Here is a 23106-nt window from a genome sequence, read left to right as displayed (position 1 = left end):
GCCATTGCATCTGGGGGAGGTATCTGGGGCGATCCGGCGGTAGAATTGAGTGCGATGGGCGATCAGCGACGAGCCTCGACGGTCAAGAGTCTCGCGTTGGCCGAGGCGAACCCTAGACACGCCTCGAAAAAAGGCAATGCTATTGTTATGGGGTGCATCGCGTTCAGTACTGGTATTGCGTCGTTTCTTGCTGGAGTCATCACCATCGCTATCCCTATCATGGCCAAAGACCTCAACATTCCCGAAAATCTGGTGTTATGGTAGATGCTACCGAACTTCATCAATTCGAAACAGTCGCTGATATCCTACAGGCCTGTCACAGTATATTCTCTAGCTTGCGGATGTACTCTTCTCGCTTGCGGCTCAGTCTCAGACGTCATCGGTAGCAGACGAATGTTCTTGTCAGGCTGTTTCCTACAGTGCTTCATGACCATCGCTTGCGGACTGTCAAAAAACACCGCTCAAATCATCGCGTTTCGCTCCTTCTCGGGCATTGCAGCTTCCTTTTGCTTGCCTTCAGCTGTGAGTCTCATCAACGAAGTGTTTCCCCCTGGCAAAGAGAGAAACATCACTTTCGCTATGATGGGCGGAGCTCAACCTTTTGGTTTCGGCATCGGTATGGTCTTGGGTGGTGTTTTCACTGGCACCATCGGCTGGCAATGGGGTTTTCATGTTGCCGCTATAATCAACTTCTTCATGTTCATTCTTGCTGCTTGGCAGCTGCCTCCTACTCCGTCGAACCACAAGCATAAGATCTGGTCTCGACTTGCGACTGATATCGATTGGCTCGGACTCGTCCTCGCCAGTGGCTTCCTTGCGATGCTCTCTTACGTTATCTCGTGAGTTGTCTACGTATGCCACCTTCAGTTCCCGCTGACAAACTTTGCAGGGCTCTCACAGGCGATTTGACTGTGATGAAGCAGCCCGTCAACATTACTTTGCTCGTTCTGTCATTCGTCCTCCTCGGTGCCTTTGTCCTTTGGGTTGGCCGTCAAGAACGCCTTGGACGCCCTGCTCTGATCCCCAACTCTCTCTGGCAACACAAAGGCTTCTCTTGCATTTGCTTCAACGTCTTTTGCGTTTGGGCGGCTTTCAATGCTTTCGAGCAATACGCCAACTTCTTCTTCCAGGATGTGCAAGGAAACAGTCCTCTGGGCACTGCTCTTCGCTTTCTGCCCGCACCAGTCTCGGGCGCCCTTGCCAACATCGGTGTTGGTTTGCTGGTCCACCGCATCCGTGGCGATTGGATCGTCGTACTCACCAGCATTGTCTCAGCCCTTGCTTCCCTCTTGATGGCCATCATCGATCCAAGCTGGTCGTACTGGCGCTGCGCCTTTGTCGCCCAATTCTTCAACCCCGTCGGTGCAGACGGCATGTTCACTGTCGCAAACCTTCTCATCACATCCATGTTTCCACCCGGCGAACAAGGCGTTGCAGGAGGTGTATTCAACACTATTTCACAAACTGGCAAGTCTGTGGGTATGGCTTTGACGTTGCTGATTGCTCAGCAAGTTACTGCAAACTCCAAGCATCAGGACAAGACTTCGCCTGAGGCCTTGATGGTCGGGTATAGAGCTGCATTTTGGTTCTGTGTTGCGTTGATTGTTGCGAGTTTGCTGGTCAGTGTTTGGGGTTTGAGGAGGATTGGAAAAGTTGGTCTGAAGAAGGATTAGGAGACATCAAAAGTGTTTGTGTCTTTGTAAGTATGCAGCTCATACAATTGTTTGCTAATCGTCCATACTCCTACTTTTTCTTCTCGGGCGACTGTCTGAATGGCGGTAGTTGATACAGAACGTACGCTTTATCAAAGAAACAACGAGGGATTGCTTGTCACGCCTCTCAAGAAATCCACAGTTTTCCATCGATCATCTTTTTGAGAGCAGCAAGCATTGACTGCAGCTTTGACAGAATTGACGATATGAGCAGCACGCCGACAAGTTTCAAGCATGCTCTGCTCATCTCCAAAGCATCTTATGCTCTTACCTTGCAAGTTCTCATCACCATCTCTTCATCACATATATATACGTAGGCTCAACGCAGATCTTTCTACATATATATAGAGTCTCCACCCACATCCAGGTTGCATCTTACTCTCCCTTCCGGAGAAGTCTGCGTACAGCTCGCCAGAGTCTCACGGCCAGAATGTATGTCACAACTTAAGACTTAGGTCTTCAGCCTCTTGTGGAAGAATCAGGCGGAGCCAAGGAACGGTCGAGCGTAATCTGCTCAGCCTGCGCTATGGTGTCTACAGTATTCGGAGTCACTACATGTAGAGCCACTGCAGCCACTATATTGAGAGCCGCGAGAGCAACTCTCGGAACATACTCGACTACTACAACCTCCATCAATTTGATCACCCCGTCAACAACTATAGCCTTGCCGATCATCATACCGGTTCTGATCATCATAACATCATCAACTGGCAGTATGAATCCCACTACCAAGTCATGCAGCGAGGTGCGGAACATCAACCTTCGGGACAACATCGACTTCCAGGAGATGACCGAGTTCCACGACAGCCTGACCAGCAGCACCAGCGTCGATTACCAGAGTGGTCACAACTACCACAACAACATGGATTGGCACCACGAGCTCGCCTACCAAGCCATCGTTAACTGTGAAAGCGTGCTAACCCGTCGCATAACTGTTGCTTCTGACGGTTAGCTCCTCCACGCCACTTCCATGATTGCGACATTGCCCTACATCTATCAATTTACTCTATATACTGGCAGTGTCGAAGCCACTGACTCCCCCACCTACATCTTTGTGCTGCGCTACATTTTACAACCTGCCTCCATAAGTATCTGTAAGCACGGATCTTCGCTTCGCATTATCAACGACATCCAATCTGCCATGAGAATCGACCATATCGACGTGCAAGACTTTTGGCTTTATCTCCACCCACGACTACGGCCAATGGAGGTGCACCGAGTGTTATTACATAGGTCTACGCAAGTCAACCATCACATCTCACCACCGCAGATCTGGTGAAACCGAATTAGGCGCCTCCAACGATCCTGGCTTAAACGTACGAGCCAACAACGAGGTCCGAGAGTGTCTCATACCGTACAGAAACACCTGGAGTGGACGTACTGTTCTACCTTCGCCAGACGCACGTGCTCTTGCTGCAGCGAGAGCAGCAGTTGTCCATCATGCTTAGACTTCCGTGGTCGCAGCTGGTATGCCAGCGATGCTCGCAACTATAACTACAACTACGGTTGCAACTACCACGACAACGTCAATCTAGACTCGGTTTCGTTTTCGGGTGTCTTCTTTAGCGCCATCAAGGCTTAGACTGCGAATTCGAGGTCGAGAAGCCCGCCATTCGCAAGTTTACAGCTGGCACTAGCTGAGATTAGATAGTGGTGGTGGTTTGGTCGATATTGAGACTGACTCTGTCGCTAAGGCCCAGTGGTCGACCTTGACCATTGACGAGAAGATGGCCGCTACGAACGCTCGCAACAAAGCCTTTGCCGACGCCCACAAAGCCAAACCCCAGAGCGACTCCACTCCTGAGCCAGGTCCCGTTGGCGAAAGTGACCGTGAGACCTTCAAGATGGTCGATGAAAAGCCATGTACGTTGATTCCAACGTCAAACACAATAGTCTTCCTCTCCTGACCGTCGACTACATCGTGCAGGATGGAATTCAGGTTCACCAACCGAACAATACCTCCAGATTCGCAAGTATCTGAGCACTCTGCAACTTTATATACATATGCTGTTTGACGGTAGAAAACAGCGTCACAATAGTCACCTACCCTCAACGGCTATGCCCAACCTGCTATCACTGTGGGCAACTTCGGAAAGTCGGGCAATCGCCCAATAATCTTGCTGAGCCTGTTTCAGCTCCTCCATCACCTGGGTCAGTTCACGAGAACCCTCTCTCCTCAATGAACGTCACGCACAGTCATACCTCCACTGGCAGCAGCGAAGATGACAACGAGGTCGCTGTCACTAATCAGCAGACTTCTAGCCACGAGGACGACATGCTGCCCGACTCCGCTCTTGCAAGAGAACTGCGTTTCCACTTTGACTGGCTCCCAGAATAACAACTCAGCTGCGCTTGGTCATGTACTGGCAACCTACGTAATGGGCGCCCCAACAGCAGACCAAGTCTTCTCCCTCTATGCGTGCCTCTCTTTCCAACACCCCTATACCAGGCCACAACGTCGGCACTGGCAACAGACACATCAACAACACCACGGGTAACCTCAGAAAGTCCTGCAACCGCTGTCACTTCGGAAAGATGAAGTGGGTCATCGTCTAGGGCACCGACCCCAAGGTCTGCACCGAGTGCGACAAGAAGGGTCTGGCCTACGTCCACGAAGGGAAGAAGCCCTATACTCGCAAGTCTGCTGCTTCAGGCAGACACTCTCTTACGTGTTTGAACGGAAGAGATAGTACACCCGGAATTCTGGCGCTGGAAGAGAAGAGGAAGAAGACGTCGAGATGAAGGAGGAAGACGGAGAACAGAGCCAGAACCTCGCCGACCAAGTTGTTGAATCCGTGAGTACCTACCCTACCCCATTACTCCCAGAACTCTACTGACACCATGACAGACCGCCAACATCGATGATTCGTACGACGATGGCTATGAGGCATCCTGAAACGCTGCAACTCGTTCATGCGCGACTGGGTTCGCTGGCGAACACGCTCCTGCCCTTGGAGAGGAGGATTCGGACAAGACGGGGAACAGAACCAGAACTTGACATGCTCCTAGGTTTGTAGAAGAAGATCCTGACAGTGACATGGCCTTCACAGAGGACGGCGAATACAACCAACTACAAAGGCAACATGAAGACGCACCTTGGCAATGCTCACAACATGGGACTGCCCTAGAACGGCACAACCAATATCGATCCAACACTGCACGTTCCAGTGCGGAAACAGGCCGTCAAGACCCACCTCGCCAACATCAACATCCTGTTCTTTGATGTGGATGTCAAAGAGCAGCTGGAGACGTCGGGCATAGTCTCGAATGATTGGTCTGCCGTCGATCGAACACACTGCTAGTCCAGGCAGCAAAAGGCGAGACTCACAGGACGCTTGCGATCCTGCGATCAGCTCAAGCTCACATCGACAGAGGGAGTCGCCTCTAGAACGGCCGCCACAAGTATGCTACTACGCTGTGAGGTCAACGCATGAACCAAGCACCCTGATTGTAAAGTGGTACAACAGAATCGCACTGGTGGACTTCACACTCAATCAGCTCTCTCTTCGAAATCCCCATGCAGATCAGAAGCGAGAAACCGCTCTTGACGACTTTTCAGTCGACTTGTTCTCAGTACTTGCCACCTTGTCTCGTGAGTCCCTACCTTTCTAGTATCCTGCTGTTTCCTGCGATTCCTTGTTCATCCTGAATATTCTGCTGACAGTATTGCAGGATAGTATCGCCAGAGTCATTATAGCGATGATACAATTCTACGAGACCAGCTGGAAGCTTCGGACTTCGGACGCTTCTCCTTTTGACGAAACCAGAGACAGCGACTGCGCTTTGGAGAGGTTGTACATCCTGAACGTTGAGCGTTCTCTATTCGATCTGATAGATGGAACAACCACTCAAGGAGACTTCGGCGCTTCAAATGCGGATGGAAAGGCCCTCTCACCATATCGACATATATTCCCGCATCATCGAATCAGCTGCTGATGATATCCATACTATTTCCGAACACACTGACATCGATCTAAGGGTGGTATCAATGCAGTTAGTCTGAGACGAGCCATATAGTATATTATCGTAGTATCGTCATCCAGACATCAAGATACCACAACTCAAGGCAATTCTCGCAAGAATGTGGCGCTGCAGGATGTGCCAGCAGGATGGAAAGACCAAAGACTGCCGCACGAAGGGCAATGGAGTAAAGTCAATCACAGAGTACCGCGGCTTGCAAACGGACGTGTAGGCGAGACTCTCATTCACCAGTGCACCGGCTTCGTTTATAAACTTCTACCTTCAAGCTTCTTTCTGTTCGGCTTCCTTGACCTCACCCTCGGCCACAACAACAGCATCAACAACAATCAAGTAGGTTCATAGCACATCTGCACCTATACACACATTCATACTGTCATATAGTCACGCCATGACAGACCGTGAGGAAAGACAGAAGATCTTCGATCAGACCATGGCGCGCTTGCACGTCAAGGAACAGGTGCTGGCAGCCAAAGTCGGGAACCTTGACGCCGAGATGCGTCAATTCAGAAAAGACCTGGCTGTCTTCCATGCCAAACGCGACCATGTCCGTGCTCTCGTGCAGCAGCACCTTCTGGAGCAGCAGCATCCCGTGGCTCATGCGTTGAACACCTTCGGCTCGACTCAGATCGTTGGTGCTCGCTTTCCCAGCAATCAGGATGCCCAATCCGTTGCTCCTGACCTCCTCGACCACGACGATGAGCCCGTTGCCTCTCCTTTTGCCCTCAATCAGGACGCTAACCCCATCGTCGATGATGGCGAGTCGCTTTTTATCCCTGAGCAGCCTCGCATTCACGAGCAGACCAGCCCTCAGCCCAACGCCCTCAAGCGCCGCTACACTTTCGCCGAAGCCGAGGAGATCGTGGCCAGGAGATTCGCTGCCAAAGCAGTAAAGATTATGGTCCCAGAAGGGTCATGCTGGACCTGCCACCCCCGTGGCTTTCTCCAACGATGCTCACGCCAAGGATGATCAAACCGAGCCCGGAGGTAATCGACGCCTATGCAAGCGTGTTCGCTTCCTTTGAAGGAACCCCAAGACTGATATACTATTGAGACCCCTTCCTCGTCATTGTTCAGCCCGCTATTTCTGCCCCTGCTGTTCTTCCGCCTGCCGTCTCTGCCCCTGCTACTTTTGCTATTCTTGGCTCTTCCACCGCAGCCGTTGCCGTTCGTTTTCCTTGCCCTTATCCCGGTTGCGATAGAGACTACTCTCGCAGTGACGCTGTCACGAGACGACTTCGAAGTGAGCACCTTGACTGGGACATCAAAAACAAGAGCGTTATTCCCAATTGGTCGATCTAGAGGTACGAGTGGATAGTCTCTTTGTTGAGCACTTACGCTGATGTCGCTAGCAGTTTTCATCTTGACACTCCAGCAAGAAAGGAGAAGCGCTTCCAGGATGAATGAAAAGATCAAGGGAGCCGGGACAGAATGAAAATTGAGGGCAATCGACGCACGAGAGAACACGGCGTGGAGAATAGTCGAGTAAACTGCCAATTCAAGAGCAAGCTAGCAGGGCTGGAGTTGCGCTTTCGGAGAGCGTGATCGAAGAACAAAATCGAAGACTTTTTTTTCCATAGCCATTATAATGGTTCAAAGACACCCGAGTTCATTGGAAAGGTCGTCAGGCTGACAGGTCTTAGCATTGAGATCATTTGAGCATGACGAATAAACAAAGTTGAACACCCGACTGCTTCCAAATCCAAAACATCTTTACATCGCGTACGCGACGTCCATCCAGATACACGCAAGTATGCCACCCACTACACGAGCAGATGCTCTCAAAAAGCTTTCGATCCACCTTGAACACCTACTTGCCTTTGATCAATCGCGAGATACACTACCATCAAGACATCTTCCTCGGCACCGCAACCTGCAACCACGACCACAGCACTGATCATCTCCACTATCAGCACCGCATGCTCCAACTTCTGGACCGGTTCCAGGAGTGGGCCAAGAAAGACCTCCAAGACACCAACTTGCTCATGTGGAACCTGCCCTTTGACATCTGGACAGACCCGATCGGAGGACCAGCTCTGCGCTACAAGATGACTATGCATGATGGCGTCGACTGCGAGAACTACGGCAGCGAACACTACATCTCGCACGAAACGTGAGTCTGCTTCCTCGATCTCTTGCAGTAAATGGTGTGACTAATCGCCTTCTTCTCAGCGCTCTCACCGAAGAACCAGACACTTGCACCCTTGAGAAGATCCGCGTCACTTAGCTAGATAAAGATTTCATGTAATCGTCTTTCGCACCAGGATGACGCACGTCATGTGGAACGAGGAGACCGAGCAAGACTTCGAGGAGGTCATGGACGCTCATTCACGGCAGATGGCTCGCGAAGAGCAACGTAAGCGTGTAGGTGTGCTGATATCGAGCAAAGGGTATTCATGACTGATGGTTCTGATTAGGATGATGAGTCCCTGCACACATCCAATCGCGAAGCCTCCCACCATGCTCCTTTCTCTTCTCAACAACACCACTATCGACAACATCACTGCTGTAAACCAGAGCACCAAGACTGAGGACGAACATGGCATGGAGTCTGAGAACGAGCACAACCCTCGTACGGAGCCGGAGACCGACGCAGACACTGAACGTTGATTGTTCTCATTACACAGTCCCCCCTGATCCGTATCCTCGTGAGCGCGGACGACAAAAGTACAATCGGAGAGTAGAAGAAGTGACACTATGGTTTATGGTGGAGCAGGCTCAGGATATGGTGGTGGGGGATGTAATGGAGGACCAAGATGGGGAGCAGAAAAGCAAATCCACTTTCAAAGAACACATGAGCGGAATGGAATTTGAGCAAGGAGAATGAGGTAATCATGCAGCGTACCCTATGTACCTGCAGATGTGCTCGAGAATAGAGACCAAAACTCTTTTGCCAACCGTTTTGCCTCTCTGATGAGTTACGTGACACACCCCTTGAGCTGCTCGAACAAAAGACTACCAGAGCAGCCCCGAAGGCGCACAAGATCTGCTTAAATTATAAGATAGCGTTGCTGGATGCATGTTTGAGCTACCTCGAGCGGGAACGGTAGATCGAGGCGGTCGAGAGCTCGACTTGACCCTGAACTGTGATGCTGTCATCAGATCATTCATACCCTGCAGCACGTCTGGAGTCTTGTGTAAGAGGTCAACCAGCTTTACAATCATTTTATGCAATGTTCTCAGGTGTGTCCAAAAACTCGAGGCTTCCTCGAGTGGCTGGGAATGCCGAGCCTCCGAGGCTGGTCGAGACGTGCAGCAAAGTCACATCCTCACACGTCAAAACAAAGTCCAGCTCTCTCAGACGCAAATAAAACGCGCACTACAGCAGTTCCATCTCAGCATCTCAACGTCAAGACAGCTCAAACCGTTGCTCTACACCAAGATGTGTCTCTGCGGACCATTTTCATTCACGTTCAAGCGCAAGGCGCGTAAGAGCGACCTCGACGATGACTCCATCTATGTGAACTACGAAAGCTCGAGCACTGAATCTTCAATCAGCTCTTCAAGTAGCTCAAGCTCTTCTCTGGGTTATCTGGATCCCTACGACTTTGCATCTCTCGATACACCACAACTCACCATGAGTCCTACCTCGTCAACCTGCGCCGCTCGTGGAGGTAGCGACTCGGCAATGAACGTCAACGACAACTTCAGCACAGCTGTACATAGAGTCATCGTTCTTGAGCAGTCTAGCAGCTTTAAACCAGACTAGACAGAGTCATTTTCGGATCTAATCGCCTTCAGCTCTGATCCTTCTCAGTCGTCTCAGCAGTCCGAGCACTTTGTCCCTGACGCCATCTCTACTTGCTTTGTCTACAGCAATACCAACTCGATTCTTGCTGCGGACTCTGGTTACAACGCTTCTCTTGACACCGACGCCATCACGTCTCAGATCACACCGGCTTCTGCAGTCCACGGCCCAGTCAACGAGGGATCCCTTGTGGTCATAAATAAAGTCTCCAACCAGACACTGCTTGTGCAGACCTCATTACAGCCGTAAAGCGCACCCAGAGAGACCGCGCAGCAGAACTTCGTGTTGTTCTGCTAGCTATCCTTCGCGGTGGCTGTGCCAATGAGCACAACGAGACTGCTCAGCCTCGCACCCTGCAGGAACTTAGGGCTTGCTCTCAGTCACCCAGTTCAACAGCAATGAATCTCAACAGCATGGAAGCCATCTGCGACAACTCCGCCAAGGTCTCCAACACTGGTGGTACAAACAAACCATCATGTTGTGTATCAAGCATCTACCCAGCTTGTGATTCTCCTAATACCGTACCCAAGTCATCCCATGGCGCAGCAGATAGGTCTCTCGACCAGATTACCCGCGCCAACAAGCTATGCGAGCCACATGGCTGCTGTATCGGAGTGCTTAGCACCTTCGAAGAGGCACACCTAGGCCACGAGGAGAAGCAGGCGATCATCGAAGGAGGCTACGTCACCCCTAAGGCGCAAGACAAACTTTACCAGCAGCCTCGCCAACCTCTACCTCTTGTCCAGCGCCCTCCCCACAGGACTACTACTCGTTCGGGCTCCGGTGTGGTCCAACCCGATCCCTCGAGAACCAACGCAATGCTCAACTCTCGCGACATCGGTTCAAAGGTTGTCTCGTTTGACCTTTCGCCCAAGGGTCTCGATTTCCCCCAGTCAAAGCTGAGCGACAAGTGCAGCATCAGAGAGATCAACTCTGGTCATGGCCTCCGGGAGGGCTCTTCTGACAGCGTCATCAAGCATAAATATCAGCGCAAGGTCGAAATGGATGGTGCGATGTCTGGAGCGGTGAACAACAAGAAGAAGCCTCAGAGCGGGAGCAAGGTCTCGAGCCGCTTCTCGGCGCTGTTCAGAAGACATTGAGGAGTCAGAACATTCCCAGCAATCACAAGGATGCAAAAGTTCGGCTAGAAACATGAACCATGGAGTGGCATGATCGTGACAAAGTATCAGGGAGGAAGTCATACTATGGCGGAGCGAGTCAAATGAGCATCAGGAACGAGCCTGAGGTCACAGACAGTGGTCCTGCTGGATTGGAATACCGCAGGGACTGGATTTGAGGTAAAGCAAAGGTCATGTACAGTAGTAGCGTGAGATAGTCGACCAACAACCAGTAGTATCATACACGCTTTGTGAAGATGCGTCGTGGTGATTAGGCCTTCAACTGGGGGGAGACACCCTGTCTCTCGTGCATATGCGAACCAAGCATACAGGTTGGCGACGCAACACCACGATATCCAAATTTCGTAAACGCAGTAAGCTTTCTGAGTTCGACAACAACAACCACCAGCACAGCCATCATGTGCAAGCACACCTCCTCGGCCCTCGCCTGCCTGCTCTGCGAGCACTCTGGGACCACGTTGGCGACCTTCGCGGGCGTTTGTCCCAGTGCTCTGCCAGCCTCCTTGCGCGGACACCCCATTTGGGGTTGTCTTGCTTTGAAGTGCTCGGCTTACGAGCGCGACTGCATGGTCGCTGATGCTCATAGGCAGGTACCTTCGCTTCTCATTGTACGAGCTAGTCACTGACATCGGATGTAGAGCACAGCTTGAGAAAGTCCTCCCTGCCCTCCCCGAGAGGAAGAAAGACTGCCCCTTGGGCAACTCTATGCCTGCTGTGCCTCCGTAAGCTCCCTAGTATAACCCCAGATTATGTTCTCCATCTCACTGTCGCGCAGAAGAGTCAATTTTGATGACCTTGTGGCCAAGCACGGCCACAAGGGCAGAATCCCCATGGGACCGGGCGTTTCTCTGGTTTTGCGCCGGGCCCCCACGGGCAGCATCCGCCTGGGTGTCAAGCCTTGTAAGCGACTACCAATTGACCCGGATATCACTGTGTACTGACTCTCTCAGCGCGTAAGGAGGTTGTTGACTTTGCTTCGTGCTCGCCTGTCGAGCACAAGCTCGTCCGCAAAAAGGGCTACGCCAATCTTCGCGAGCAAATGCGTCGTTGAACAGCACAATCGCAATGCACAAAGCATTGATCTTTCGTTCTTTGTCCAATGAGACATTGTAATACTATCTCCTTTTTCTGTTCTTTGTCTTGTTTCTGCCTTTTTGTCGTTCTTTCACGTCTGGTGCTGGCTCTTTGTGGCCGACAACATTGCATTGTTCGCCATGCAGCAGTATGATCCACATGACACCCAGATGGTTCCATACATAACCGTGTGACTCTCTCCCCTGGACAGATACTCAGCAACTCGAGTTTAACTTACAGGAAACACCTACACCACTCCAATCTAACACAGAGCTCTAGCATTTACTCCAGGTAAGATGTGCTGGCTCGAGAAACAGTGGCCAAACTGCCCCATTTGCGGAAGTGTCGGTGTTCCTGAGATTCAATATCTTGGATGTCCCTTCGAACAACCTCTGGGTGAGTGCAATCTCGTCTTCGAGGCCTCTGCTAACACCTCCAGACCCCACCCTACTTGCGTTCAAATTGATCAAATCGCCCGCGAAGTTGCCCTTGGTAGAGTCCGTGAGTCCCACCCTGTACCTGCTTACACCGACGCACGCGATGGTGTTAGTCCTTCTGAGTCTCCTCTTCCTTCTCCTTTTCTTCAACACCCCCCAGTCGCGAATCCCGGAGCTGCCCTTCCTGCCGGCTGGACATCCAGCGGCTCTAACAACCCTTCCCACGCAATGACCATCGCCACAAACCGCCGTAATGAACTTCACAGCATGATGCTTGAAATTGCTCCAACTCTGTCAGACCTCAAGAACACAATTGCACCTCTCGACCCACAGTTTGCCCTGGTGATCGAATGGATCCCCACGCACATGTGTGCTATCCTCACCGCTGCTAATACTTATATCGATAGAGTCACGAACTTTGAATTTGAGAATACCAACGGGACCGGCATTCCAGGGAACGCTAGCTTCCAGATCGGTGCAATTGTTGATGGCATCACAAACTCCCTTGCTTTCTATGAGTCAGCTCCTATCTGGTTCAGACGCTACACTGATCTTATTACTCACCTTAGGCGTCTTGCTGGTTAACTGTCGCCCCCTCAACCTGCTGCCAACGAGTTGCCTCCTGCTTTGCCTGAGGGACGTGGTGCTTCTGCTGGTCTCGATACTGATGATCTTGATGATCATTCTGATTTTTTGCCGCCTGCGACTCTTTACCTTCCCGATGATGCTTTTGATTCTGATGATAATATGGAGGTTGAACTTGATGATGATGAACAATTCGCTGGGGATGATGAGGAGGATATGGAGTGGGATGATTCGCATTACCCTTAGATTGCTTGATACTGATACAACATTTTTTCCTCTGATGATATCCTTGCTTTCTTCTTCCTTTAGTGACTGTATGGTATCCGTTAACGTTTACTTGGCTTCGTGATTTTTCGTATTCGTCCACAGGATCGTTGCCAAGAAAGACTATTCACGTGTGCAAAAGTTGTGAGAATTCGCCACCCCCAACTTCGAACTTAATGCTCTAATTAGCTAGTCTATCTACCATTAGCTTAATAGCTATACTACCATAGTCAATTATCTTATTATACACGTCAATATGGACCAATCCAGTGCTGCTAAAGCGTTGTTTAAAGTAGCAGCTAGTCCTAGCCCTCGTACGCGTTCTTAGAGTAGGACTCGAGACTCGAGCCTCTTAACCGCTCCACCTTCGCTAGCACCTCCTACCGCACACCGGGGCACGCGACGGCATATACACTTCGATCTAGAGCTGGAAACTGGTCCTTCTAGTGCTCCTATTGCTATACCGGCTCGATTAACCTGTAGAAAAGCGCTAGTTCGTCTTATTAATTAACAAACACTCTCCGAATCCACCTAACGTCAGGTTATAGCAAAACATCCTCCCTCTACCTAACTACTATAACCACCTCTAAAAAAGGTATCCGCTAGTAAGAAACCACTTTCTAATGCTATAAACACGTTAGGTAAAGAACGGACATTAAATACCTTAAGAAAGACTAAGATATAGGCCCTAGCGACTAAAAATCGACCCGCGAAGCTATATAATAACCTAGCCCTAACTACTCGCCGATTAACTACTACTACGAATAAGGTCACCAAACTTTGTAGTAACCTTCCGAAGGGTTATAAGACCGCCACTACGAAGAAAGTATCTTTAGATTCGTCTACTATTACTATAGGTCCTATCGCTATAGCACCTCCTGTCCCAATTCCATTTAAGCTTTAATTTAACATACGCTAGGGCTACTAAAGGATCTCTAAAAGTGACACTAGCCTTGCCGACAGTAACAAACCATAGGTAGAGGCTTTAAAAGAGATGGATGAAACTGTTATACCTTATTTAGAAGGTTAAGGGATCGCGCTATTCTATCTATGGAAAATTAAGGCCTTAATTATATCGACCGGTGCTCGCGGTCTCCGTTAGACTAAAGTAGTTGTTCTTACTAGGGTTAAGGGTGGTAGTAAGCGCTAGAAGAAGGCTATAGACCTTATTTAATTTAATGCTCGTAGCGGCATAGAGGACCTATCTCTTATAGTTAAGTCTATATAGACGCCTAATGGTAAAGAACTAGAGCTAGAGGCACCCCCTACGTACGAAGCACCTATAAGTATACCTTAGTCTTCTTAAACCTCTCGCCATACTCGATCTTAAAGATCGATCGAACAGACTACTAACTTCATATTAGAACGAGCAGTATTCTAGGACTTAATTATTAAGTTCTAGGATTGCCTAACCCTACTACGATACTACATTAAGTTACGTAGAGGTCTTACATGCTTCCCGTATTAGGGTCGCCATTACGAGATCGTCCTTACCGTTTCTAGCCGATAGCGCGATAAGGTTAGGGCCGGTAGAGGTACCCTTAAGCAGCTAAATAAGGCGATCCGAGACCTTATTAAAAGACTCTATTAGGCTAAGGAAGCTACGCTTAAGAAGTAACCTTAGAGACGACCTAATCCTATATAAGGTTCACCTTCTTAAGGCACTGTTAATAACATCTATATCGGCCATAAGAAGACTACGCAATTACTAGCGACTACACTAACTACTCCTACTCCTCGACAGGTCTCGCTAGTGCCGCTAGAGCTAAATACCTCTACTAGTTAGGAAGATTATTAGGACGGTATAAAATTGTATATCGAGGCAGAGACCTAAGGGGATGCCCCTAGAAATACCCTCTCGACTACAAGATCCAAGCTGGATAGAGGAGAATCGTGCTGTGCGAGCACTATGGCTCCTGGCTATCGAATGTCAAGGTTTCAGAGCGGTTGACTTGGACGACAAACTGTCTTGGATAAACGATGATGTCGCCGAACTTGAGGCAAGTCTGATATACGGGCCTACGTTGCTATCGCATGGGCCGTGCACGCACACAGGGCAGAAGGCCCACGATATCGCTACCATTCTTCGACCATACCAGATACCTCGTCCTCCATATCGCGAAAACATAGCCGCGCCATTGATATGCTCGCCTTGCTTTTTTCGGTCACCGGTCCTCAACCCCACTTCCTCAGAAGCGTCAAAAGCATGGCAACAGGAAAGTTTTCACCTCTGCAGGGAGAACGACATGATGCGCTTCCTCAGAGCAAGCACCAACCGGCCTGATTCTCCGCTACAAACACACAGACCAACTGTCTTTGCTCGTCTAGGTTTCACCTTTTGGGATCGTTGGCGAGTTAGTGAGGAGGTGGGACTCCGTAAGATACCAAGATATAATGGACAGGAGCCATCGGACAGCCGAAGATTCTCGAGAGGAGAGCCAGTTGGGGTGGGTTACTCAGAGGAATGGTTTCGTCTGCTGAAGGTGTATGAGTGTGAGGTTGAGCGGGAAAAGGGTGGCTGGGTGCGAGGGTGGGACATCTAGACGCACTGTGATCGCTGTCAGCTCCAGGCTGGAACTAATGCAGTCTTCAATGATGGCGTTAGTGTTTGATGGTTACACCCAAATGCAGAGCCATGGTTTTTGGCAAGCCAGTTCAAAGTCCGTATCATTAGCACACTTCCAGCACCCACTGTGCCCGACGCACTTGTTACTTCGTAGGTGAAGAAGAGAAACTGGAATATAATGGTTTCCACTGAAGGAATATGATGTGGTCATTTGATTTGATTTGATTTGATTTGATTTGATTTGATTTGATTTTCTTAAGCTATTTACCCCGCAAGGGGTATGAGCTGTCCATAATTAATAAGCATTCCTGCTAATCACAGCCTGCTATACTATTTCTTTTATTCTACGTTCGCATCTATTAGTGTCTGCTATATTAATTTTATAAAGATACGTATTAAGTCTTAATATGTTCGTTCTTAGCTAGACTAGTGTAGTAGCTACTATCCTATTAAGTGCGTTATATAGCTTATTTATGTGTTTTCCTCGTAGTGCCTTATCGATCTTCTAGAGGTGTTTACCTATAGTTGCGCTATAAAACTCTTAGAGTTTTAGCTTAAAGTTTATAACCTTTACTCTTATATATATTACTAAAATTAGGACATTATTTATAGGATTAGGCATTAGAGAGATAATATCTATCGCCTTCTAAGCTAGTTTATTTGCCCTCTCGTTGCCTTTAATTCCCTCGTAGCCTAGGACCTAGTATAGTAAGAATGTCGCTTTAGCGATCTTATCTCTAATTCTTATAACTAGGCCTAGGCTATTATTAATCTTTATAGACTAGATGCTTTAGAGCGCGCTCTAGCTGTTAGAAAAGACCCTAATCTTTACTAGTCTATTATTCTTATATAATAGACCTTTAATAGCCATCTATATTGCTTTAAGTTCTATTAGATAGACGTTTATTTCTTTAGCCCTCCTTATTGTTCTTAACGTTTCTTACGCTAATATCTAGATTCCTATGCCTACCCGTCTATTACGGACTAAATCATTAGTATATATGTCTATTATTGCTAGCTATTCCTCTATCGTAAGTTTAGCTACTTCCTTATTAAGTATATATATATAAGCCTTTTAGCTCTATAGTTCACTCCCTACTATAGGGATCTTCTTAGCTCTATTTACATTAAGTTCCTTAAACAACCTAGCTACTTTTTAGAGAGGTAAGTTAAATCGCTTAATTAGTTTAGTCTTAGCTAGCTTTACGTAGATATATAAGGCTTCTAATTTCTAGATTAAGATCTAGAATCTAAGTGTCTATTCGTATAGTCTTTATTATAAGGACGGTATCCTTACTTCTAGGACTATATATTAAGGCCTAGCGTTCTAAATCCTCCTATAATGGCTTATGCTATAACTCTCTAGGCTCTATATAATACCGACATTGTCTTATTAAATATTGTAAGGTACTAGACTAGTGACGCGTAGTCCATAACTAGTGTAACTATTACTATATATAACTAACGCATAGTTAATGGGTTTAGACCTTATAGCCTTTTTAGAGCTAGTGCTACTTTTAATACTTTCTCTACTTTTTCTACTAGATGTTCTTTAAATCGAAGCCCTTAGTCTAGTATTACACCTAGGACTTTAATCGATTAACTTAGCTAGATCTAGTCTTCTTTAAAGTATAGGGGCATGTCGCTATCTCTAAGTAGGTCGTTATATCTTATAAAATAGATAAATGCTGTTTTAAGGCTTTAAATACTACTCTACTCTCCTTTTCCTATCTTTCTAGTTTTAGTAATATATCTCTCTAGATTATCCTTATATTCCGTTCGGTAGAATTGCTAACTACCTACGTAGTATAGTTATTAACAAATGCTATCGACGCTCCTTCTTTAATTGCTATCTATACTAGATCTACATTAAAGAAGAGGAATAAGATTAGGGTGAGCGGTAATCCCTATAGTAGTCCTAACTAAGGTAAATCCTCTACTTCTAATATAAAGCTATTAACTACTACACTTACCTTCCTATCGGTATAGAAATCTTAGATCTATTTAACTATGGTTTTAGGGATTCTCCTCTATCTTAGCCTTTCTAGAAGCGGTCCTATTATAACATTATTATATACGCCTTTAACGTCGAATAACACTAGTAATAATGTCTTTTTACCTTGCTAGGCGTTATAGATAGCTTCCTAAAGGTAGGAAATAGCGAGCACCGTTAACTTCTACTTCCTTATACTAAAGTGGTTATTAGGTAGTAGCTTATGCACCTCTATAAGGTACGTAATCCGTGCTACCATTATAGCTTCCATTATTTTTCCTAGCGTTACTAGTAAAGATATTAGCCTATAGTTCTTAGGGAGGGTATAGTTATCCTTATTCCCTTTCTTAAGCGGAATAATCTTTACTACCTTCTATTATAACGGCAGTTTGCCTTACCTAAGCGAAGTTAAGAAGAGTATATAGATTTGCTATTATAAAGCTAGCTAGACTTCTCTCTATACCCTAATAGTTATGCTATTACTTCCTACTACTTTATCTAGACTTAAGAGAACACTACTTTCTCGATCTCGTCTATAGTTAATGCTTTATTAGAAAGCTGGTCTACCCTATTATTTCTTATATATTCGGGCCTCTAAGGGGTAGGTAGTTCTAGGAAGAAACTATATAATAGTTCCTTAGTAATACTAGCTTTGTCTTAGATAGACTTCCCTCCTTACCCTTTTATAGATATAATCCTACTAAAGCTTAATCTCTTACTTAGGTCTAGGTATTAGGTTGCCTTCTAGATATCTATTAATTTACCTAGGAACTTTATCTAGTATTCCTTTTTACGTTTCTTAATCGCGTAATAGAAGTTATACTCTACTATCTTTACTATAACTTTAAGGTTATTATCTCGCCGGTCTTATCTCCTTCTTAACCTTACTAGATTATAAGCCCTTATATACTCTTTTCTTATAGACGTTAACTTACTTAACTACCATCTTTTTACGTACTTTAATAGTTTTGCCTTTAGGTAGTAATAGTCTATTACTATCTAAGTAGTTTCCTAGATATATTTCTATATTACTTCTAGATCGTCTATTAGGAATAGATTATTAGTAAGATGTTATCCTATCTCGACCCTTATCGCTTTCTAGTCTACTTTCTATAGTAGGTACTATAGGACCGTTAGATCTTCTATTATATCTTATATGCCTATAGCTATATATATTACTCTATAGTCTAATCTATACTCGTTCTTAAATAGTTAGTATATGTCTCGATCTTTAAACAATCTTTTACTAACTATAGTTAGGTTAATTATAATTATGTCTTAGACTTCCTATAATTAGACGTATAGTTCTTACTTATTAGCTTCCTCTCTATTGCCTATACTTAGAATATATACTAATACTAGTAGTATGCTATAGTTCCTATGTTTTATAATAATTATAGTTATATCATTACTATTTATCGTAATTTGCGCGTATTCGATATTCCGGTTTATCTATATATATAATCGGACTCTTTATACTTAGTTTTCTCTTTATAGTGTTTTTAGTTTTATCACCTTAAAATTAGGTCTAGCTTTAGTAATCTAAAGGTTTCCCGCAATTTCCTAATAGTGTAGTTCCTATATAAGAATAGTATTAAAGTCCTAGACGTCTAGGTCGTTATATAAAGCATCCTAAACTCTCGAGCTCCTATATAGATTTGCTTAAAGAATGTTTAGTATACTAATTATAATAACGTAGGTTAATTTCTCTCTCTTATTGCTTTTTATACTCTAGACACTTCCTATAGGTTATTAGGTACTTTTCTCTATAGTTATAACACTTAGGTTCTCCTAGTCTATAATTATTATGTCCTTCTTATACATACTATAAGCACCTAGTAGTGTTATTACACTCTCTCTACGTATGTCTAAACTAGTAATAGTTATAGCAAGCTCTTAGCCCTCTATTATTATAAAATGGTAAGACACCTAAAAAGGTATACCTCCTCTTTATCTACCTGTCTCTAGAGCAGTTTCTCTACCTATTCTTTCGTAGCTAACTTAGCTACTACTAATATATATATAGCGTACTTCTTTAGCCTTCCTAGCTATCTTATTAGCTTAACTTCTACTTTATCCTCCTCTATAAAGGCCTCTTATATCTCTTAACTAATTGTTCTAGTCTAGTAGTCTAGCTTCTATTTTAGGGATAAAGTCCACTTTAGTTAGATGCTAGGTAGACTTAATAAGTCTTACCCCTTTAAGGAATATAGGTAACTATTCGTCTACGTAGGCTCTTACTACTTTCTCTACCTCTTTATTAATCTTAAAGTACGCTAAATAAACGTCCTCGTTTATATGTCTAATTATAAATTAATTAAGAGCGACTTTATCTAGTCCTTTATTAGACCTAATTATAGCTAGGATTCGGTTCTTAGTTCTTATTATTAAATTCGTTCTAGTTCGTCCTTCTATATCGAGATTCTTTATATTAAGCACTATATCTGCCTCTAGGGATTTCTTTATCTTCTTTATTACGCTCCTAATCGATGTTCCTATAGATATAGGAGGCGACCGTAGCGGACTTAACTAGTCTAACAAATCGAACGATACTAATGACCTAGTTAATCTAGTTAGTGTTACGTCTGTTCCTTATGCTAGTACTATAGTTATCTCCTAATTTGGTAGCTATACTCCCCTAGCTATAACGCTTATAAAGGAATCGGTTATGCCTATTACTAGGGACAATGACTAGAGGGAGCCCTAGTTCGGGACTGCTTCCTATAGGCTCTTAATGTCTAGGACTAGTGTTATAACTGTCGATTATAAATGTCTAATTTCTTCTATATTCTTGTTCTTTCCTCTCTCTTTCCCTTACCATTCTTTAGGCTTCTAGTAACTATTACATAATGTCGCTTATTATAATCTCTCGTAGCATGTCGCTACTTCTACTACTAGGGGTTAGGCTACTATTAGTCTAGTAGCTAGCCTTGCTACCTTCTTTCTCTACACTTCTAGTCATCCTTCTTATAGCTATGGGCGAGGTTTTCTTTCTAGGCGTGGCCTCTGCCGATGTAGAGTCGGAGTCGTTACTAAATCGACTATCGCGTCTTAGAGGGCTTCCCTCGGCTCTACCCTGTCTCCCTTCTCTTTTTCTCTTTTCTACATGTTCTTTATCTCTTATAAACTGATCCTCCACCTCTTAACCCTCTACGCTACCCTACGACAACACCTCGAACCTCCCTTTACCTACTATACCTCCACCTCTCGCTCCTCCTCGGCCTTTCGGAGTTGGCATCTCGACCCCGCACCGTGGCGCTTTACTAGAAATTCGAGGGAATCACTAGGAGACACTCCTCTAGCTCGTAGTATAATAATAATTAACCAATTTGGAGGGTATATCGACAATGTTCTCAGGTTCCTATGATGTGGTCAACTGTGACACCATTTCGTGCAACGATCGCGGGAAAGACAGGGTGGCACAAACAACGACGTTTCCGTCCCACAAGTAAGTCCTTATCATCTCGCCCTTCCCACTGCCACAGTCACGCAAGTCCCAGATGCCTATGCATGGTGTCATCTTGTTGCGCGACTACGCTTCGAAGAGATCGCGCACCACCCCTTTCCTCTTATGCAGCCCATAGATGTTGAGCACTTTCTGACTGATTCGATAGATGGAACACCCACTCAGGGACCTGCTGATGCTGGCTGGTATGCTTTCCACTGGATCGCGTAGCCTGGCGCCACACCGTCGTCTCCAGAAACGTGAAGTCTGGTATCTCCAGCACGGTGACTTTGAACCCACCAACACCGATAGTCAAGCCATGAAAGAGATTGGCCTTAAGTAGGTGCCCCTTCTTCATCAAGCCTTTCCCATCTGACCATGACTAGCTACCAGTACTTCGACAGAAGCATCAACTTTGCCGTTATGGCCAAGGAGCTTGCTCAGGCTCTCGACGGCGAGGCAGAATCACACGGCGACTTTAGTAAGCCGGGCTCACGATACAGGCACCCCAGAGACCTCACTGGAAAGAAGGACATGCCAATGTGTGGGTCCCATTGTGCCATTGCTGCTCTTCCAACGCTAATACTGTGCTTAGCATGCTACAACTTGGCCAAGGCTTGTGCCGTGGCAGGCCTGGAAGAATGGCACCACAACGCAGGCGTTGACGCCAGAGAGTCCTTAGCAAGTGTTCTTGCCATGAGGTTCGCCTACCCAGGTGTCACTCTGCCACAAGAAGACATTCAATGCCAGTGTTGTCTAGTGTGGACTTGTAGATTCTTGGGAGTCTTGTGAACGGCAAACTACCACTGACATGTCTAATCTAGCGAGAGAGCGCAAACTCCCGAGGCATCTGGCGGCCGTGTATCCGAAGTTGGCGTTTCGGTGATTGACACCAAAGACGTTGTTGATCTGTCCTGCAACACCTTCGACAGGATCAAGTCGTACCACATTTTGCTCACAGGCAGAGAAGACTACCATCCAGATAGGACAACCGAGATGACCATGGGTATCATGGGAGATCCTGCACGCAAGCCAAGATATTGGTTCGTCTACGGACCAAACCCCTGGTCGACTCGCATTATCCAGGCAAGATGCCCATTTTAGAACGAGCTCAAAGACGTTGAAATCGCGGCCGATACAGACACGGTGCCTGTACAGAGACTAAGCCAGTGGGTCCGGAACAAGATTGGTGCAACCCCTGCCTATGGCTCTCCAGCGTTCCCATCCAACCCGGCTAGAAAACCATTCAACCCCGAGACCCATTTTGAATACGACATGTGACTCGCAGGAGCCTGAAAACTATTGTCGACTACTGCATCCCACGACAACACAACGTCTGCCCACTCAGGCCCCTTGTCACTTCTTCAATACAACAATGTTTCATCACCACCATCAGCACTTTCTTTCTCCATCCTAGTTGTCTTCGTCCTCGTTGCCCTTACTAAAGGTTTCTCTGGAGTATCACTCGCAGCGAACACTGTCACACTGAATGGCTCGTCCTTGAGAACCATCGGCCGGAACAGGAACATTTCACACCGTCCACAAGCTATCCTTGGCCACAGAACATCATCTCGAATCTCTTTCCAAGCACGAAGATTATGGTTTCTGATGCCTTTCACAAGACTTCTCGTTGGTCTATGCAACGATACATATACTACACGTCCCATTCTTCTGCTGTGGGAGAAGCAGACGAGATCATTTTTCCTTCCTTTGTCACTTCGTCTCCTGGTCTCGGAGAAACTTGTTTGCCTCGTCTTTTGCGCCAGTCCAACACGCATCACTAAAATGACAGCTCCATGTCCAGTTGGCAAATACAGTCTTGGTTGCTCACTGTTCTTCCAAGTCTTGGATTCTCCCTTTTAGCTTTCGTCTTGATCCGCTGCTGGTGGCAGAGCCACTTTCTTCTTCGTTCCACCTGTTCATTTCACCTCATATATTTCTGAGGACTCATACTGCAACGGTCCAGCTGGTTGGTCGCGCGGCGATTTGATGCTGCAACCAAATGCCGCAACCCTCTTACCTCTGCCTGCGCCTGAGCAGACGCTCCTATCATTCTTAGCTTCTTCGCTTCTCCCCGACCGCACCACGGACTATTGCTCGTTTTCCCTTCTTCGCAACATCCACTCAGACTTCCGACCTCATTGCGCTTTCGCCGATTGCCGTTG

General features: G+C 46.6%; 6 protein-coding genes across 6 annotated transcripts; all 6 read left to right on the top strand.

Annotated features, from left to right (window-relative positions):
* Nucleotides 1-54: 54 nt before the first annotated feature.
* Nucleotides 55-1673, top strand: M436DRAFT_57528 (uncharacterized protein; the record flags this gene model as incomplete). The annotated part of the gene is made up of 3 exons (XM_013567570.1): nucleotides 55-260; nucleotides 312-839; nucleotides 890-1673. The coding sequence occupies 3 exons, from the start codon at nucleotides 55-57 to the stop codon at nucleotides 1671-1673; spliced, it is 1518 nt and encodes a 505-aa protein (XP_013423024.1).
* A 754-nt stretch (nucleotides 1674-2427) lies between these two features.
* On the top strand, nucleotides 2428-4050 carry M436DRAFT_86008 (uncharacterized protein; the record flags this gene model as incomplete). Its single annotated transcript, XM_013567624.1, has 3 exons — nucleotides 2428-2610; nucleotides 3407-3575; nucleotides 3848-4050. The coding sequence occupies 3 exons, from the start codon at nucleotides 2428-2430 to the stop codon at nucleotides 4048-4050; spliced, it is 555 nt and encodes a 184-aa protein (XP_013423078.1).
* A 2031-nt stretch (nucleotides 4051-6081) lies between these two features.
* M436DRAFT_67764 (uncharacterized protein) lies at nucleotides 6082-8517 on the top strand (the record flags this gene model as incomplete). Its single annotated transcript, XM_013567591.1, has 6 exons — nucleotides 6082-6602; nucleotides 6768-6994; nucleotides 7542-7803; nucleotides 7955-8054; nucleotides 8142-8262; nucleotides 8318-8517. The coding sequence occupies 6 exons, from the start codon at nucleotides 6082-6084 to the stop codon at nucleotides 8515-8517; spliced, it is 1431 nt and encodes a 476-aa protein (XP_013423045.1).
* A 555-nt stretch (nucleotides 8518-9072) lies between these two features.
* Nucleotides 9073-11628, top strand: M436DRAFT_67763 (uncharacterized protein; the record flags this gene model as incomplete). The annotated part of the gene is made up of 7 exons (XM_013567590.1): nucleotides 9073-9348; nucleotides 9400-9630; nucleotides 9690-10446; nucleotides 10889-11053; nucleotides 11164-11299; nucleotides 11353-11477; nucleotides 11528-11628. The coding sequence occupies 7 exons, from the start codon at nucleotides 9073-9075 to the stop codon at nucleotides 11626-11628; spliced, it is 1791 nt and encodes a 596-aa protein (XP_013423044.1).
* Nucleotides 11629-11947: 319 nt separating this feature from the next.
* Nucleotides 11948-12673, top strand: M436DRAFT_86003 (uncharacterized protein; the record flags this gene model as incomplete). Its single annotated transcript, XM_013567623.1, has 1 exon — nucleotides 11948-12673. One exon carries the CDS (start codon nucleotides 11948-11950, stop codon nucleotides 12671-12673), a length of 726 nt encoding a protein of 241 aa, XP_013423077.1.
* An 8437-nt stretch (nucleotides 12674-21110) lies between these two features.
* On the top strand, nucleotides 21111-22045 carry M436DRAFT_86002 (uncharacterized protein; the record flags this gene model as incomplete). Its single annotated transcript, XM_013567622.1, has 4 exons — nucleotides 21111-21280; nucleotides 21328-21485; nucleotides 21537-21702; nucleotides 21766-22045. 4 exons carry the CDS (start codon nucleotides 21111-21113, stop codon nucleotides 22043-22045), a joined length of 774 nt encoding a protein of 257 aa, XP_013423076.1.
* Between the last annotated feature and the right edge of the window lie 1061 nt (nucleotides 22046-23106).

This window comes from Aureobasidium namibiae (genome assembly GCF_000721765.1).
Source record: "Aureobasidium namibiae CBS 147.97 unplaced genomic scaffold scaffold_24, whole genome shotgun sequence".
Taxonomy (NCBI): Eukaryota; Fungi; Ascomycota; class Dothideomycetes; order Dothideales; family Saccotheciaceae; genus Aureobasidium; species Aureobasidium namibiae.
This window is presented reverse-complemented; position numbering and strand designations above follow the sequence as displayed.